Below are 12,441 nucleotides of genomic sequence, written 5' to 3'. Positions count from 1 at the left end.
CTTCTGAAGTCATTTTATAAACATGTTGACAGTCTGCTTTCAGTTTGGTTTTGAGAATTATCGTTTTTGTATTTTTCTGCTCATGTTAAAAACAAAAAATGTTAAAATATGCAGAAGAGTTTCAACAGACGGTAACTTACTGTAAGTGGTTGCTTTAAAAAAAAGAGTTTTAGTGTCATAACTTGGTCAGATCTAAACACAGACATGATACCACTGAAATTCTGGAAAAAAAAATGTATTTAAAACATTTTTAGGATTGAGTATAAAAAGCAATTCATTGATTTTTGTAATTACATCCAACAATACATAGATAAAAGAACAGTTATCAATGAGTTCAGCTTAATTAGATTTTTAAAATGTTAAAAAAAATTCTTCCTTTAACAGGTATTTCACCTCAAATCCATACACGACGCAACTCTCTTCAAGTAATAACAACTGGAGGAGGGGGGTGTTACTATGGCAACGTGTTGGGTGACACGCACACATGGAGTCGAGTTGTCGTCTCGGGTGACTGCAACATGTTATGCGCAGCGTTACTCCAGTGTTTACGGTGATAACGGGAGCTCACCACGCAGATTAAAGCCAGAAAAGGAAACCCTGTAAGGTCTGTGTGTTGGTGTGTGTGTCTTGTATCACAGTAGGTTGTTGTTGTTGTTTTCTGTAATAATGTCTGATGGTAATCCAGAAACCCCTCTAGCAGCTTTTTTATTCATAGATGACCATGATGAAGGCGTAGTAAAGATATAATAATGTCATGAAGGTTTTGTACTTCATGTAAACTTTTAATTCACGACATTGGTTTTACAGCTGTAGTTACGAGTTAACCTATGAATTATAATGAGTGTGTGTTAAAAATGTGTGTGTGTACGTTTTAATGCATCTCAAAAAATAGTGGAAAGGTTCATTTGTTTAGTAATTTAGTTTGTTTTGATCATAACTATATCAGAGGTATGGCTCATTTTGGACTCAGAAGTAGCATAGATAATAAATTTGGAAACCGTTTTGGTGTCTTAAAATACAATCAGGACAGTTTGGAGCTCAGACATCTTTCCTTGTCCCTCCAGTGTGCGAGTCTGATGGAGCGCTACGAGTCTCTTGGTCCGGTCGGGGAGGGCAGTTACGGCACCGTTCTCAAGTGCCGCCACCGAGACTCCGGCCGCCTCGTCGCCATCAAGAAATTCATGGATTCCGACGATGACAAGGCTGTGAAGAAGATCGCCCTTAGGGAGATCAAGCTGCTCAGGGTATCTGTCAGTCAATCCATCGGCCGACCTGTCAGTCAGTCGGCCAAACAATCAATGAGTCAGTGAGGTCTGTAGGAGCCTGAAACCCGAGTTAAGAAAAACCTGTCAATCAACTCAGGGTCTGATACTCAAATTTAGATGAGATGTTCTCAATAATACAACTTACGGGGGAGAATCTTGATATGAAAAAGACTGTTTCATATGAAGTAAATCATGCTTCTAATTAAAGAAACTCTAATATTTACCACTGTGCCACCTGTCAAGTTTTGGAAATATTAGGTATTAAATAACAGTTGGTTCTTTCAGGCAACCTGTTTGGTGGTAAAGTGGTTCAGGTCTTTGCGCCTTCACATTTCATCTGTAACAATGTAGTTCAAAGGTTGATTTGGAGGCGATGCCTACTCTCAAACTGTTTATTTCTGTTTCAACAGCCAAACAATTGACTCAGGAAAACTGGTTTCAGAATGGCACCAACACTTTTTGTTTGTTAGACCCAGTAAAAGTTTACATCAGGGGCTGGAGGCTAGATTACCACCATGCCAGACTGAAATTTTTAAGCTGACGTATTTAAAATTAAGAAAACAAATCCTCCCAATCTAAAGAAGAAAAAAAACAGCTTCAGTAAGGGCAAGAAATCAATGCAGAAGCTTGTGGAAATCCACTGAAGTCATTTTTTGGTGCCACACAGTACACAACACTTTCAGGGGTCTTGTAGAGTCCAGGCCTTGGTGGGTTGGAGCTTCTTTTAATGCAACAGTGTGTAAGGCAGGGGTGGTCACAGTGTTGCCTCTTGTCTTGTCTGCAGCCATGGAGTCATCACATCCATTTCTGACACTCAGGTTTTTTTTTTTTTAACCCCTATAGCAACTCCGTCACGACAACTTGGTGAACCTCCTAGAAGTGTGGAAGCGACGTCGCCGTTGGTATCTGGTGTTTGAGTTTGTGGACCGGACGCTTCTGGAGGAGCTGGAGCAAAACCAGAGTGGACTGGACCTAAATACCAGCCGGCAGTACATGTACCAGATCCTGAGGGCCACCGCCTTCTGCCACCAGCAAAATGTGAGGGTTAATAATTTAAAATTTTCTCTAACATCTTCCCAAAATGGGCACTGAAATAAACCATGCATTTTCCATTTTGTTGTGACAGTAGGAAAGGCTTCCAACATACCACATAAAGGATTGCTGATTTGTAATATATATGCAGTGTTGTGATTCTGTCTTTTCTGTCTCAGATCATCCACCGTGACATTAAACCAGAGAACATCCTCATCTCTCAAGGGGGTGTAGTCAAGCTCTGTGATTTCGGCTTTGCCCGCACCATGGCCTCGCCTTCTGAAGGCGCCGTCTACACCGACTACGTAGCCACTCGTTGGTACAGAGCACCTGAGCTGCTGGTGGGAGACATCAAGTATGGCAAGTGAGTATCTCTCTGGAGAAATGAGCATGTTACCTGCAGGTTGTTGCTTAATATAAATGTTAACAAGTATGTATGTGTTTGCAGACCAGTGGATGTGTGGGCGTTGGGGTGCCTGTTAATAGAGATGTTAACCGGTCAGCCTCTGTTTCCGGGAGACTCTGACCTAGACCAGATATACCACATCATCAGGTGCTTTGGTAAGCGTTTCACACGACATTAGACATTTGTTTTTTTCTCTTCTCCATCCTAACTGCACGTTCTTTTTGTCTGCCATAGGTAACCTGACGACTCATCACCAGGAATTGTTCTACAGAAATCCCGTCTTTTCTGGAGTCACACTCCCTGAATGTTCTGGTCGAGTCCAGTTGCATCAACGCTTCCCTACAATTACACCTGCTGCCCTGGATCTAGCACAGGTTAGTTGTGTTGCTCTATCATTTCTGGATTAAATACGGTGTTTGTGACTTCACCTATAGCTTTTAGAGTAAAACAGTCTGAATTTCCAAAGCAGTCTGAAGCATGGAGTTTTTGTTAGTTTTTGTTGCCTCTCATTCCATCTGATAACCTATAAATAGAGTTAAGTCTATGTTATTTTGTTAGTATTGAATAACTCCTGGTCCCTTTAGGTTTTGACATTGCCTCAGTGTTAAAGGCTGATGCATTGTGGAAACTTGTTGAGTTTGTTGTTTTAGGGTTGTTGTCTAAATATCAGTAATACCATTGTGTTTTCTCTCAGAGCTGTCTAGAGATGGATCCAGAAAGACGAGCTCAGTGTTCAGAGCTCTTAGAGCATTTTCTCTTCACACAAGACTCTTTCCACATCAGGTACATCTCTCTATGTTTTCCATTTTTACAGTTATATGTGATAAGTTCTTACAAAAATACAACTTTTTCTATTTAAAATGTGGATTTTATTTTGGTTGATCATTAGATTGCATAGTCTCCTAGTTTTTACCTTTGGTTTAAACTGGTTAGACTGAAATGCATGTTGGCAAGAGAGCAAAGAAATTCCAGGAATTAAACCAGCATAGTTCTTTTTTTTTTTTTTTCTCATTCTTGGGCTTTATTGGCAGTTGTCAACCACCTAAATTGGCAACTTATATGAGCATTACTGCCTCCTACTGAATGAAGCATGGGGGAGTAGAAAATCGGCAGTAAAAATTAAAATGAAAAAAATGTCAGCCTTTTCCTTGTTGAAGAGCCTCCAAATTGACCCACTGCATCTTTCTGTGTATCTATACAGATTTTTGGATGAGCTGAATGCTAAAATCCAAAAAGACCACAGAGAAAACTCTACCCTTCCCAAAATAACCAAAAACCTAAGGCAAGAAAGGGATGATGGTGATGAGAAAAACCACAGGGGAAAAGAAAAGAAACAACCAGAACACATGGATGAGAAAGTGAACAAAGAAAAGATGGAAAAAACAAAAGGAAAACAGCCTCCAAAGGTGTCAAAGACCATCCGTAATACCTCAGATCCTTTGATAGCCGTCAAACAACCCAAAACTATTGCTAACAAGGGCATCCATAATGCAGCGCAATCGCCCATGGCCATGAAAAGTAAACCAGGAAAAGCCACCGGTGGAGAGTTGAGGAAGGGAACCGAGAGTTCCAAGTCAACTAAAACCTTTACGTCTGAAACATCAGACGCCCCCAGGACTGCAATGTGCCTTAAGGACAGTAATACAGTGACCGCAAAACCTAAACATGAAAAAGTCTTGTCTCCAGAACAGGTTGAAGACAATCTGCAAAATGTAAATGACAGGAACTGTGGCTCAGACAGCACAACGTCAAATGCCACTGAGGCAAACAAGATGGAGATCTGTAGATTGCCTAAATCAGAGCAAAGTCAAGAGTTTGGATTGAGCTGGTACAAGACCAACACAAAAGTGCCCAAGTTGCCTAAAGGTTCATCCACTGACCATGCAAATATGATTTCATCTCCCAAAGTATCTTTGGAATCAGCTGTTGATCGGACTGACACCAGTATGGCACTTGAGTCATCTCAATCATCAAACAGCGATCACATTGAGGTGAATACCAAGCCATGCAAGACCAGCACTACTTCAGAGCACCAGACCGACCAACTGACAACTGACATGGAGCAAAGGACCTCTGAATGTCCAAAGGTTCAACACTCAAACCATAAATCAACTACTTCAAACCCAAAACCAAACAAGAACACCTTGTCTTTGCCCACCAGTCCTTCAAAGACTTTTACCTCAGATCTTTCAGTGCTGTCCTCTGCAGTTTTTCGAGAGACCAGTCCTTCCCACAGTGCTACAGCACTACCTCAAGGACTCTCATATCCAAAGGAATCTAAAACTGGCTTGACTTCACAGAGGCCTTCAAAAGACTGGGCACTTACGGAAGACAAGGACCTGAAGGAGGATCACGGATTCTTGAAGGTGAATCCAATGACCGAAAAAGCTGCACACGAGAAGAGTCCTGAATCTTTAGAGCCCTCCTGCCTACATCAACAAGCAACTTCCAAGTCTAAGATCATCACAGAAGCTAGAACAACTGCAACCTCCATGCTAAATAAAAACACATTAGTAGGGACAAATATTCTGAAAACACTCAACGTCTCAAATAAAGAGATTCCAGAGGATTTAGCTCTTTCTGTGTCTGTCAGTCCAATAACAAAGTTTTTAGTAAATCAGGCCTTGAATGTTCCCAAAAGCAGCAGTGAGTTTGAATCTGATGTGATATCTTTAAAAGCCCCTTACCCTAAATCTTTGGTCGGAGAACCTAAGACGAAGCCTGGATCTTTTAGCAACAGCACGATGTCTACAGTGACACCAAAGATTCAGAAAACTACACTGGAAACAGAGCCAAGAAAAACAAGTGAAAACCCAGAAAAAAGCGACACAACAGATTTGACTTCAGCCTCATCTGCAGTGTCTCCAGACAACAAAGCTTTGATGAGAAACTCCATCATTCCCCACATGGACATCGCAGACCTAAATGACTTTGATTTCAGAGTGCCTCATTGTTCTCCACCTCCTCCTCCTCCGCCGCCCTCTTCCACTCCTCTCCTCCTCCCTCCATCTACCACATCTGTTATCCCCTCCAACAGCCCAGCTGCCAGTGATCACCTTTCCTTGGGGGCAGGTTTCCATCCTGGTACCCACAGTTTTAGGTACTGTTGAACTCACAATGCAGAACAATGGAGTATCAGACTTCGACACACTTGAGATTGATTTTAGCCAGAAAGCTTCAGGACATTTCTGGTCTGAACACTATATTTTAACATCCAAGCTAAAACAATTCCCAAAATCTTTGCTAAATGGGTACATATTAAAGACCGAATTCTAATTTTGTTGCACTATTTCTTCAGTGTAGAATTGTTTGACCTTAGTCACTAGCGAGTGACGTATCTTGGTAGTGACGGGGTAGATGTGTGTTTTCAATCGATTTTTGTGGTCAATTTTGGTTGCTATTAAGGAAAATTTCCCCATACATGAATTGCTAAACAAATGTTGACATTTTGGCTACAATTTGTGGTTCTATTTTACGTATTTTGCGGTTTATATTTTCCGTAATTAACCATCTAACTCACGGCCTTTGTTTTGTAAACGGGTGGCATACCCTCTGGTGTCGGTGTACTGGAGTATTGTATCAGTGTAGTGATCCACTTCTTATCAATGGAGGTCCTTAGTATTGGTCAGCACAACAAAAAAGTGGCACCTTGGTTTGAATTAATAAGTAAAAATGTATTTATAAAAAAAAAAAAAAAAAAAAAAAAACCTATTGTGGGTAGGACCACTGTTTTGAGTTGCAGCCATCTCCTCTCTAAAATCACCGTAAACAATGCAAAATTCACCTTATAGGCAAATACTACAGACTTCCATTGTTCTATTTCCTACATCCTCATACAACTGGAGGTACGACCAGCAACTACTATTTGTTGGATTCAACACTGCAATGGAAACAGTAAGACTGTAAATATTCGCCCCAACTTTCACCTACTCCTGCAGATCAAACCTGAATACAGGGAAAACACACTCCTGAACTACATTTTTGCTTAAATTTGTCATTCCTACGAGGCTTCCTTGGGTCATGATTGAGTTTGAAACCCCACCTTTCATTGAACACATTTTTTTTCTTCTTCTTCTAGCTACACTTGCAGCACATGTATAGTGTGGGGTTGTGCCAAAAGAAAGTGGTGAACTTTTGTTTTTTGTGATTGTTGTATCTTCAGTTTCTGCACCCAGAAACCAAATTTGTGTAACTTGGGTAACATCGAAAGAGTGTAGAAGCCTATGTGAGGACTAAAGTTTCCCTTACGTTAGCTGATAGCGACTAGCAAAGTGAATGTCAACAGATTGATCAAGGCCTCAAAGTGGAAGCCCTGCTCCTGCATACTGACAGTTTAATTCTTAGGCTCTCGTGCCTGGTATAGCCAGTTTTATTGATTTTGATTTTATTAAAGTGTAGTGTTGCAGCAGCCGCTCAGCAAACAGTCTACATGTTAGAATCAATGTAGCCAAGAAGTCACTATTCAGCACAGTCTGATTTGACACAGGTATATACAGTTTTTTTCTCTGTGTGTATTACAGGTGTGTTGACAAATCAAGACATCATGGAGGGGTTTATAGTCGACAGGCCCAACAGTTTCTGTCAAACCATATTACAGTGTCCCTCACCTCTCAGGTAACTGTAGGCACTGGTGTTTCTCTTGTTTATTACTGAGCCAAAATGGAGAACTCTTCCAAAGTAAACACTCTCTGTCCTTTCAGGCGTCAGAGAAGGGTCTGATCTCCAACAGTAGCGGTGTTGGAGTGACCAAAAATAAACCACACATCCATTTCCCAGATCTAAGAAGCTCAGTGCTGCCGGAGCTCCGAGGAAGAGAAGGTACGCCTCTTAGCGGTATCCCTCTTTAGATGAACAAAGGTTTCAAACACCAATTTTTAGTCCAGATTTCTTTTACTGTTTATGTTTTTTGTTTCAGTGCATATCTCCTCTGATTGTGTAAACACTGCCTGCAGTTCAGCTGAAAAGTGCTTGAATTTTTGTCATGTGACTGTTAGTCATGGCTGAGCCTGTTGCGCTTTATTTAGAATTTTTTTCAATGAGACGTAGAACACGATTACTTTGACGAAATACTGCTTTTTTAAGATCAGATTTGGTTTATTTCCCTGATGGAAGGACACTTCACAGAAGAGTAGTTCAAGCACAATTGGAAATGTGAAAATCTTTTAGTATTTATAATTTCTAGCTCTGATAAATGGCGAAATTTCAGAGAGTTTGTTTGTGGACACAAGTAGGTGTTGCACAAAACTCAGCCACTTGGCAAAATTCATGTCCAGTGGTTCTTAAACACTGCAGTTGTTCTTAGGCTGTTGCTCTAAAATCCTAATTTATCTATCCAGAAAACAATCAGCTTGTTGGAAAAGTTTAAAAAATGTGAAAATGTATATTTTCTTTCTCAGGCAAACACAACAAAGGCACCACAAAGGATCAGAGGAAAGACAAACATCCAGCTCCCTCCAGTTCACCATCACATCCACAGCAGCAGGGACACGACAGTACCGACACAAACACACAACTAACGCAGTGACGCACTTAATATTTACTTTAGATGTCTACATGAACAATACTGATTTTACCTAAATTCAGAAATCTCTCAACTTTCCTTCTGTTTTTAATTGATTTTTCATTAGCTACATTTTTTCAGTGTAAACAATCTAATGTTAAAGCAGATATTAATGTAAATACAGTTAAGTGAGTATGAAATGTTTGTTAATGATAAAAGGTTTGTTTTATTTTATTATGTTGCATCTTTTTAAAGCAGCAAATACAACTGCAATCTGATATTGCTATTAATGCAGTTCTTTTAATTGGATCTGATAAAGAATAAAAAACTAAGAAATACTGGTTGTGTTTTCAACATAAGTTCACCTTGAAATCCTGATGACATTTTAGCGAAAACTGTTTAACAGCGGCAATAATAGAAAAGAAGTTCAAAGCAGGCTCTTGGTTGAGTTTTATGATTCGTCGCTGGAGTCTGAAGAAACTGAACCGGTTTTCCAGGCTGCCACTGATTCGTCGCTGTCTGAGGACGCGGCTTGCCCTCCCCGAGGCTGCCGTCCTATTGGCTGAACACCAGCCCCGTGTCCTCTGCTATTGGCCAGGAGGCGGTAAAGGAGGCTGACAACACGGTGATCAATGTTTGGTCCTCCTGCAGCAGGCTGCATCCTGATTGGTGCTCCGTTGTCTTTGGGTTCTGGTTTCTTTGGCGGCGATTGGACGACTGACTTTGTAGTCGTTTCAACCACCTGCTGAAGAATTATACGGAACATTTATTTGTGTAGCACCTTTCAAACACAGAAGTGGTTCATACAAAACCAAATAATTGTACTTGCTTATTGTTTTCCTTTAAACACAGTGAACAAACATTAGATCTGCTAAACATCAACATGCTATCACTGTCATGTTAGCATTTAGCTCAAGTACAGACTCCAGTCATTTGGGAAACAAATACTGCACATTATGGGAACAGCTTATTAGCCTTGAGAAGGTTTAGGTGGCGATTATAGTGGATGTAAACACAAACATGTTGCCCACTAATCTGAAATTAAAAGCCTTTTTGGGGACACTGAGGTTACTGCTGACCAATCACGCTGCTGCTTACCTTCCTGGTGATGGGTGATGTTGTGGTTGATGATGTTGTTGTTGTGGTTGCTGTTGTCGTGGTGGATGTTGTGGTTGCATCAGTAATGATGTAGATCCTGCAGGTGTTGTCCACAGCAGATCCATCAATCTCTGGAAACTCAAAACCCGACAGAGAGGAGGCGGACCAAGCTAATGGAGTGAAATCAGAGGTGCGTTTTTTCACTTTTCGTCACTCATGCGATAATAACTGGAGGTGTTGTGGTTTATTTATTTAGTTTACAAAAATCCTGGAATCAACATGTAGAACATTTTTCCAAGTGTCCCCAGATGTTACCGGTACTGTAAAAAATAGTCACTTGACACACTCTAGATATCTCATTGAAGTCCTGTAGTTCAGCTGCAAACTTTTTTTTTTTTTTTTTTTTGCATGACTTGGTTACAGCTGAGTCACTAATGGCTTCATAGATGCACAAAGAAGTGTTATATATTCCGTTATTTTTTTACATAATCTGTTGACAGCAATCGGTTTACTTTTGGTGAATTTTTAAATGTGGAATATATTACTTTTAATTAAGGGTCATAAAACAAATCTGAGGCGTCATGAGGTAATTAAAAAGATAAAACTAAGTTCAGCTATAGAACAACTGTATTTGTTTTTTGGACTTTTCTGTAATCTTTGCTTCTTTTGGAAATGTTGTATAATTTTGTCCCTTCCAGCCACAGTTACCTCATTTTACTTTAAGTTTAAAGGGGAAATATTAACTCAGATATCTGGAAAGCTGTTTTTAAGTGATCACAGCTGTGACATACTGTATTTTACAAGCAGTGGAGTATAATTGTGCAAATACTCCCTGGTAAAAACAGTAAAAGGGAGGTTTTTCTTGCCATTTCCACCTCAGGGCTTGCTCTGGCATTTCAGGCAATATGGGTTCTGTAAAGCATCTTGAGACGATCTGAATTGGAATTGGTGCTATATAAATACAATTGAATTGAACTGAAATTAAGGAAAAATATAAAGTAAATTGAATCTAAAATTAAAATATCGAAGAAAAATTTGCCTCAAAATTGTTCTTTGTGCAGTAAATATATTTTAGGTCATTTCAACCACTAAATATTTCCAACAGCTGCCAGGTGGACAAGGTGTGTACAGATTCTTAAACATTATTTTTTTTTCCAGGTTTGCATATTTTCCGTTCATTCTAAACTCTGTAAACACTGACTGTCAAATTCAAAAGCTGAAATAGTGTTGGTTCTTGATAGGAGAGAGATTTTTTGCTTTGATAGACCCTGAGCATTAAAGGATTTATGTATAACATTATATAATATCATTAAATCATTAAGATAAACTCTCTGTTGCTACTTTTAGACGAAGATCAGGGAAATGATGAATAAATGAGTTAATTCACCTTTAAACGCCTTTATATTCCTGATTTAGCTGGTTTAGTAGTTCATAAAGTGAAGCTCTTCCCTGTTTGTGTGGAGGTCAACAGCTCTGTTAGTGTCGAGGCGTCTGTGCTGTTATCTGATCTGTCAGTCTGTGCTGCATAATTCATGACAACAGCTCTAAGGTGTGTTTGTCTTTTGTCTTTTGTTTGCTGCAAATCTGCCGTGAAGACAACATGTGGAGAAAAAGCATCCAGTTACGACAACAACAACACGTCTTTTCACAGTTTCCTCTCCTGGGTAGCAAACGGAGTCGAATGTTTCAGGTCAGCATGAATATTTCTGCACTCACCATCTGATGAGTCGATGCTCTGAACTCTGAGGACGTGAAGGAGGGAAATGATGGCCAGAGCTGCCAGGGACATGATTACAGACGGACAGAAACATAGAATGAAGGAAAAGGAGGGAAATTAGAGGAGACAAGCAAGAAGACAGACTGCAGAGTGAGTGAGGAGGAATAAAAGGCAGAGAGGGAGTGAAGAGGAGGGAGGAGAAATGAAATGAAAACGTCTAGACTGTTGAGTTTAGTCACGGCAGCTCTGACAGTGTGAGAGTTGCGACAGAGTAAAACCCTGTTAATCCGAGCTGCTTTTCTAAACTTCACTCATGTGAGGAAGCAACATCAGCTCCCTCAGTAACACCTGGATTTACAGGAACACACATTTTCCATTAGTGCAAATGATTGTCAAGCTTTTGTCAGCATATTTTAACCTTAATTTATCAGATTTTTCAAAATGAATGCTCTAAACTTTTGACCAACATCCAGCATCTTTAGTTGTAGTGTAGTTTGTTGAGTTTAACTGCTTTTTGCATCCCATAGCAGATTTGTGGCTAACACTGTGCACAAGAAGTGTATTTAAAAATCTATCAGACTGCCCCAGTAAAAATCCCAAATTAATTGATTTAAATTTGGCCATCACCGTCAAAGTGGGCGTCTTAAATTGCAAATTAGTCTTAATAAGTGCAGCATTGTTGATCCATAATGGATAAAGGTGTTACAAATTGAGCACACTAGACATGCGCCCTGTGCTCATCTCTCTATTTCAAGCCACAGACACGTATTACATACACTGCTGGGATATAAGAACACCGTCCTAGGTGATTCCTGCTTGATTTAACATATTGTGCGCTTGCCGGAGGCCATTAAACAGAAGTCTTTGTCATGGTGCCCTTTTACTAGCTAAACCCTCACAATGCTCTCTGGTTGCTCACCTCATCTCAGTATTAAACGGTAAAAGGCTCCACCTTGTGAACGACCAGGTACTACAGCTAATCTACAATACTTGCTGTGTGTATTATCTCGGAAAAAGAACCTAAGATACCTTTATGTTCCTTTAATGCAGGGTTTCATCATTAAACTCTGAGAACTATTTAGAAAATATTGATGTTAAATGAGTGTTAAGTGTCTTTGTGTGCTTTAACCCAGTAAACTCCCCATGGATGCATGTATGCATTGTCCATTAGACTTCTTCCAGTTCACCCACTACACCAGCTAGCATGAACTTATTTGGTATTTCACAATTCATGAAGTTGTCGTCTTTGCAAAAGTTGCATCGATTTTCTTATAGTTTGGATATAATTTGCACATAAGCAGCCTAAACTCACTAACTTAAGTTACAAGTCAGGTCTTGCAGCATTTAAACAGTGAAAGTTTCAGGACTGTGAATGTCTTCTAAATGGTTTTCAGTGTAAAATAGCTTCAGTCTTCAGTTTTAG

The 12,441-nt window shown here is 39.9% G+C and overlaps 2 protein-coding genes across 3 annotated transcripts; one reads left to right on the top strand and one right to left on the bottom strand.

The window, feature by feature from the left end:
* Positions 1–474: 474 nt before the first annotated feature.
* LOC111566009 (cyclin-dependent kinase-like 5) lies at positions 475–8,507 on the top strand. The gene is made up of 11 exons (XM_055007706.1): positions 475–604; positions 1,065–1,244; positions 2,109–2,303; positions 2,477–2,661; positions 2,746–2,858; positions 2,938–3,077; positions 3,398–3,486; positions 3,905–5,803; positions 7,224–7,317; positions 7,404–7,521; positions 8,100–8,507. The coding sequence occupies exons 2-11, from the start codon at positions 1,077–1,079 to the stop codon at positions 8,225–8,227; spliced, it is 3,129 nt and encodes a 1,042-aa protein (XP_054863681.1). The 5' UTR covers positions 475–604; positions 1,065–1,076; the 3' UTR covers positions 8,228–8,507.
* Positions 8,484–11,220, bottom strand: LOC118470035 (myb-like protein X). 2 transcript variants are annotated; one of them, XM_035946488.2, is made up of 3 exons: positions 11,018–11,220; positions 9,302–9,471; positions 8,484–8,945 (listed from the first exon to the last, which is right to left on the bottom strand). In XM_035946488.2, the coding sequence occupies exons 1-3, from the start codon at positions 11,088–11,090 to the stop codon at positions 8,655–8,657; spliced, it is 534 nt and encodes a 177-aa protein (XP_035802381.2). In that variant the 5' UTR covers positions 11,091–11,220; the 3' UTR covers positions 8,484–8,654. The 2 variants fall into 2 exon arrangements, with proteins under 2 accessions (XP_035802381.2, XP_035802380.2); XM_035946487.2 differs by having other exon boundaries at positions 8,484–8,948; positions 11,018–11,217.
* Positions 11,221–12,441: the final 1,221 nt, after the last annotated feature.

Source organism: Amphiprion ocellaris, chromosome 23 (assembly GCF_022539595.1).
Source record: "Amphiprion ocellaris isolate individual 3 ecotype Okinawa chromosome 23, ASM2253959v1, whole genome shotgun sequence".
NCBI lineage: Eukaryota > Metazoa > Chordata > Actinopteri > Pomacentridae > Amphiprion > Amphiprion ocellaris.
This window is presented reverse-complemented; position numbering and strand designations above follow the sequence as displayed.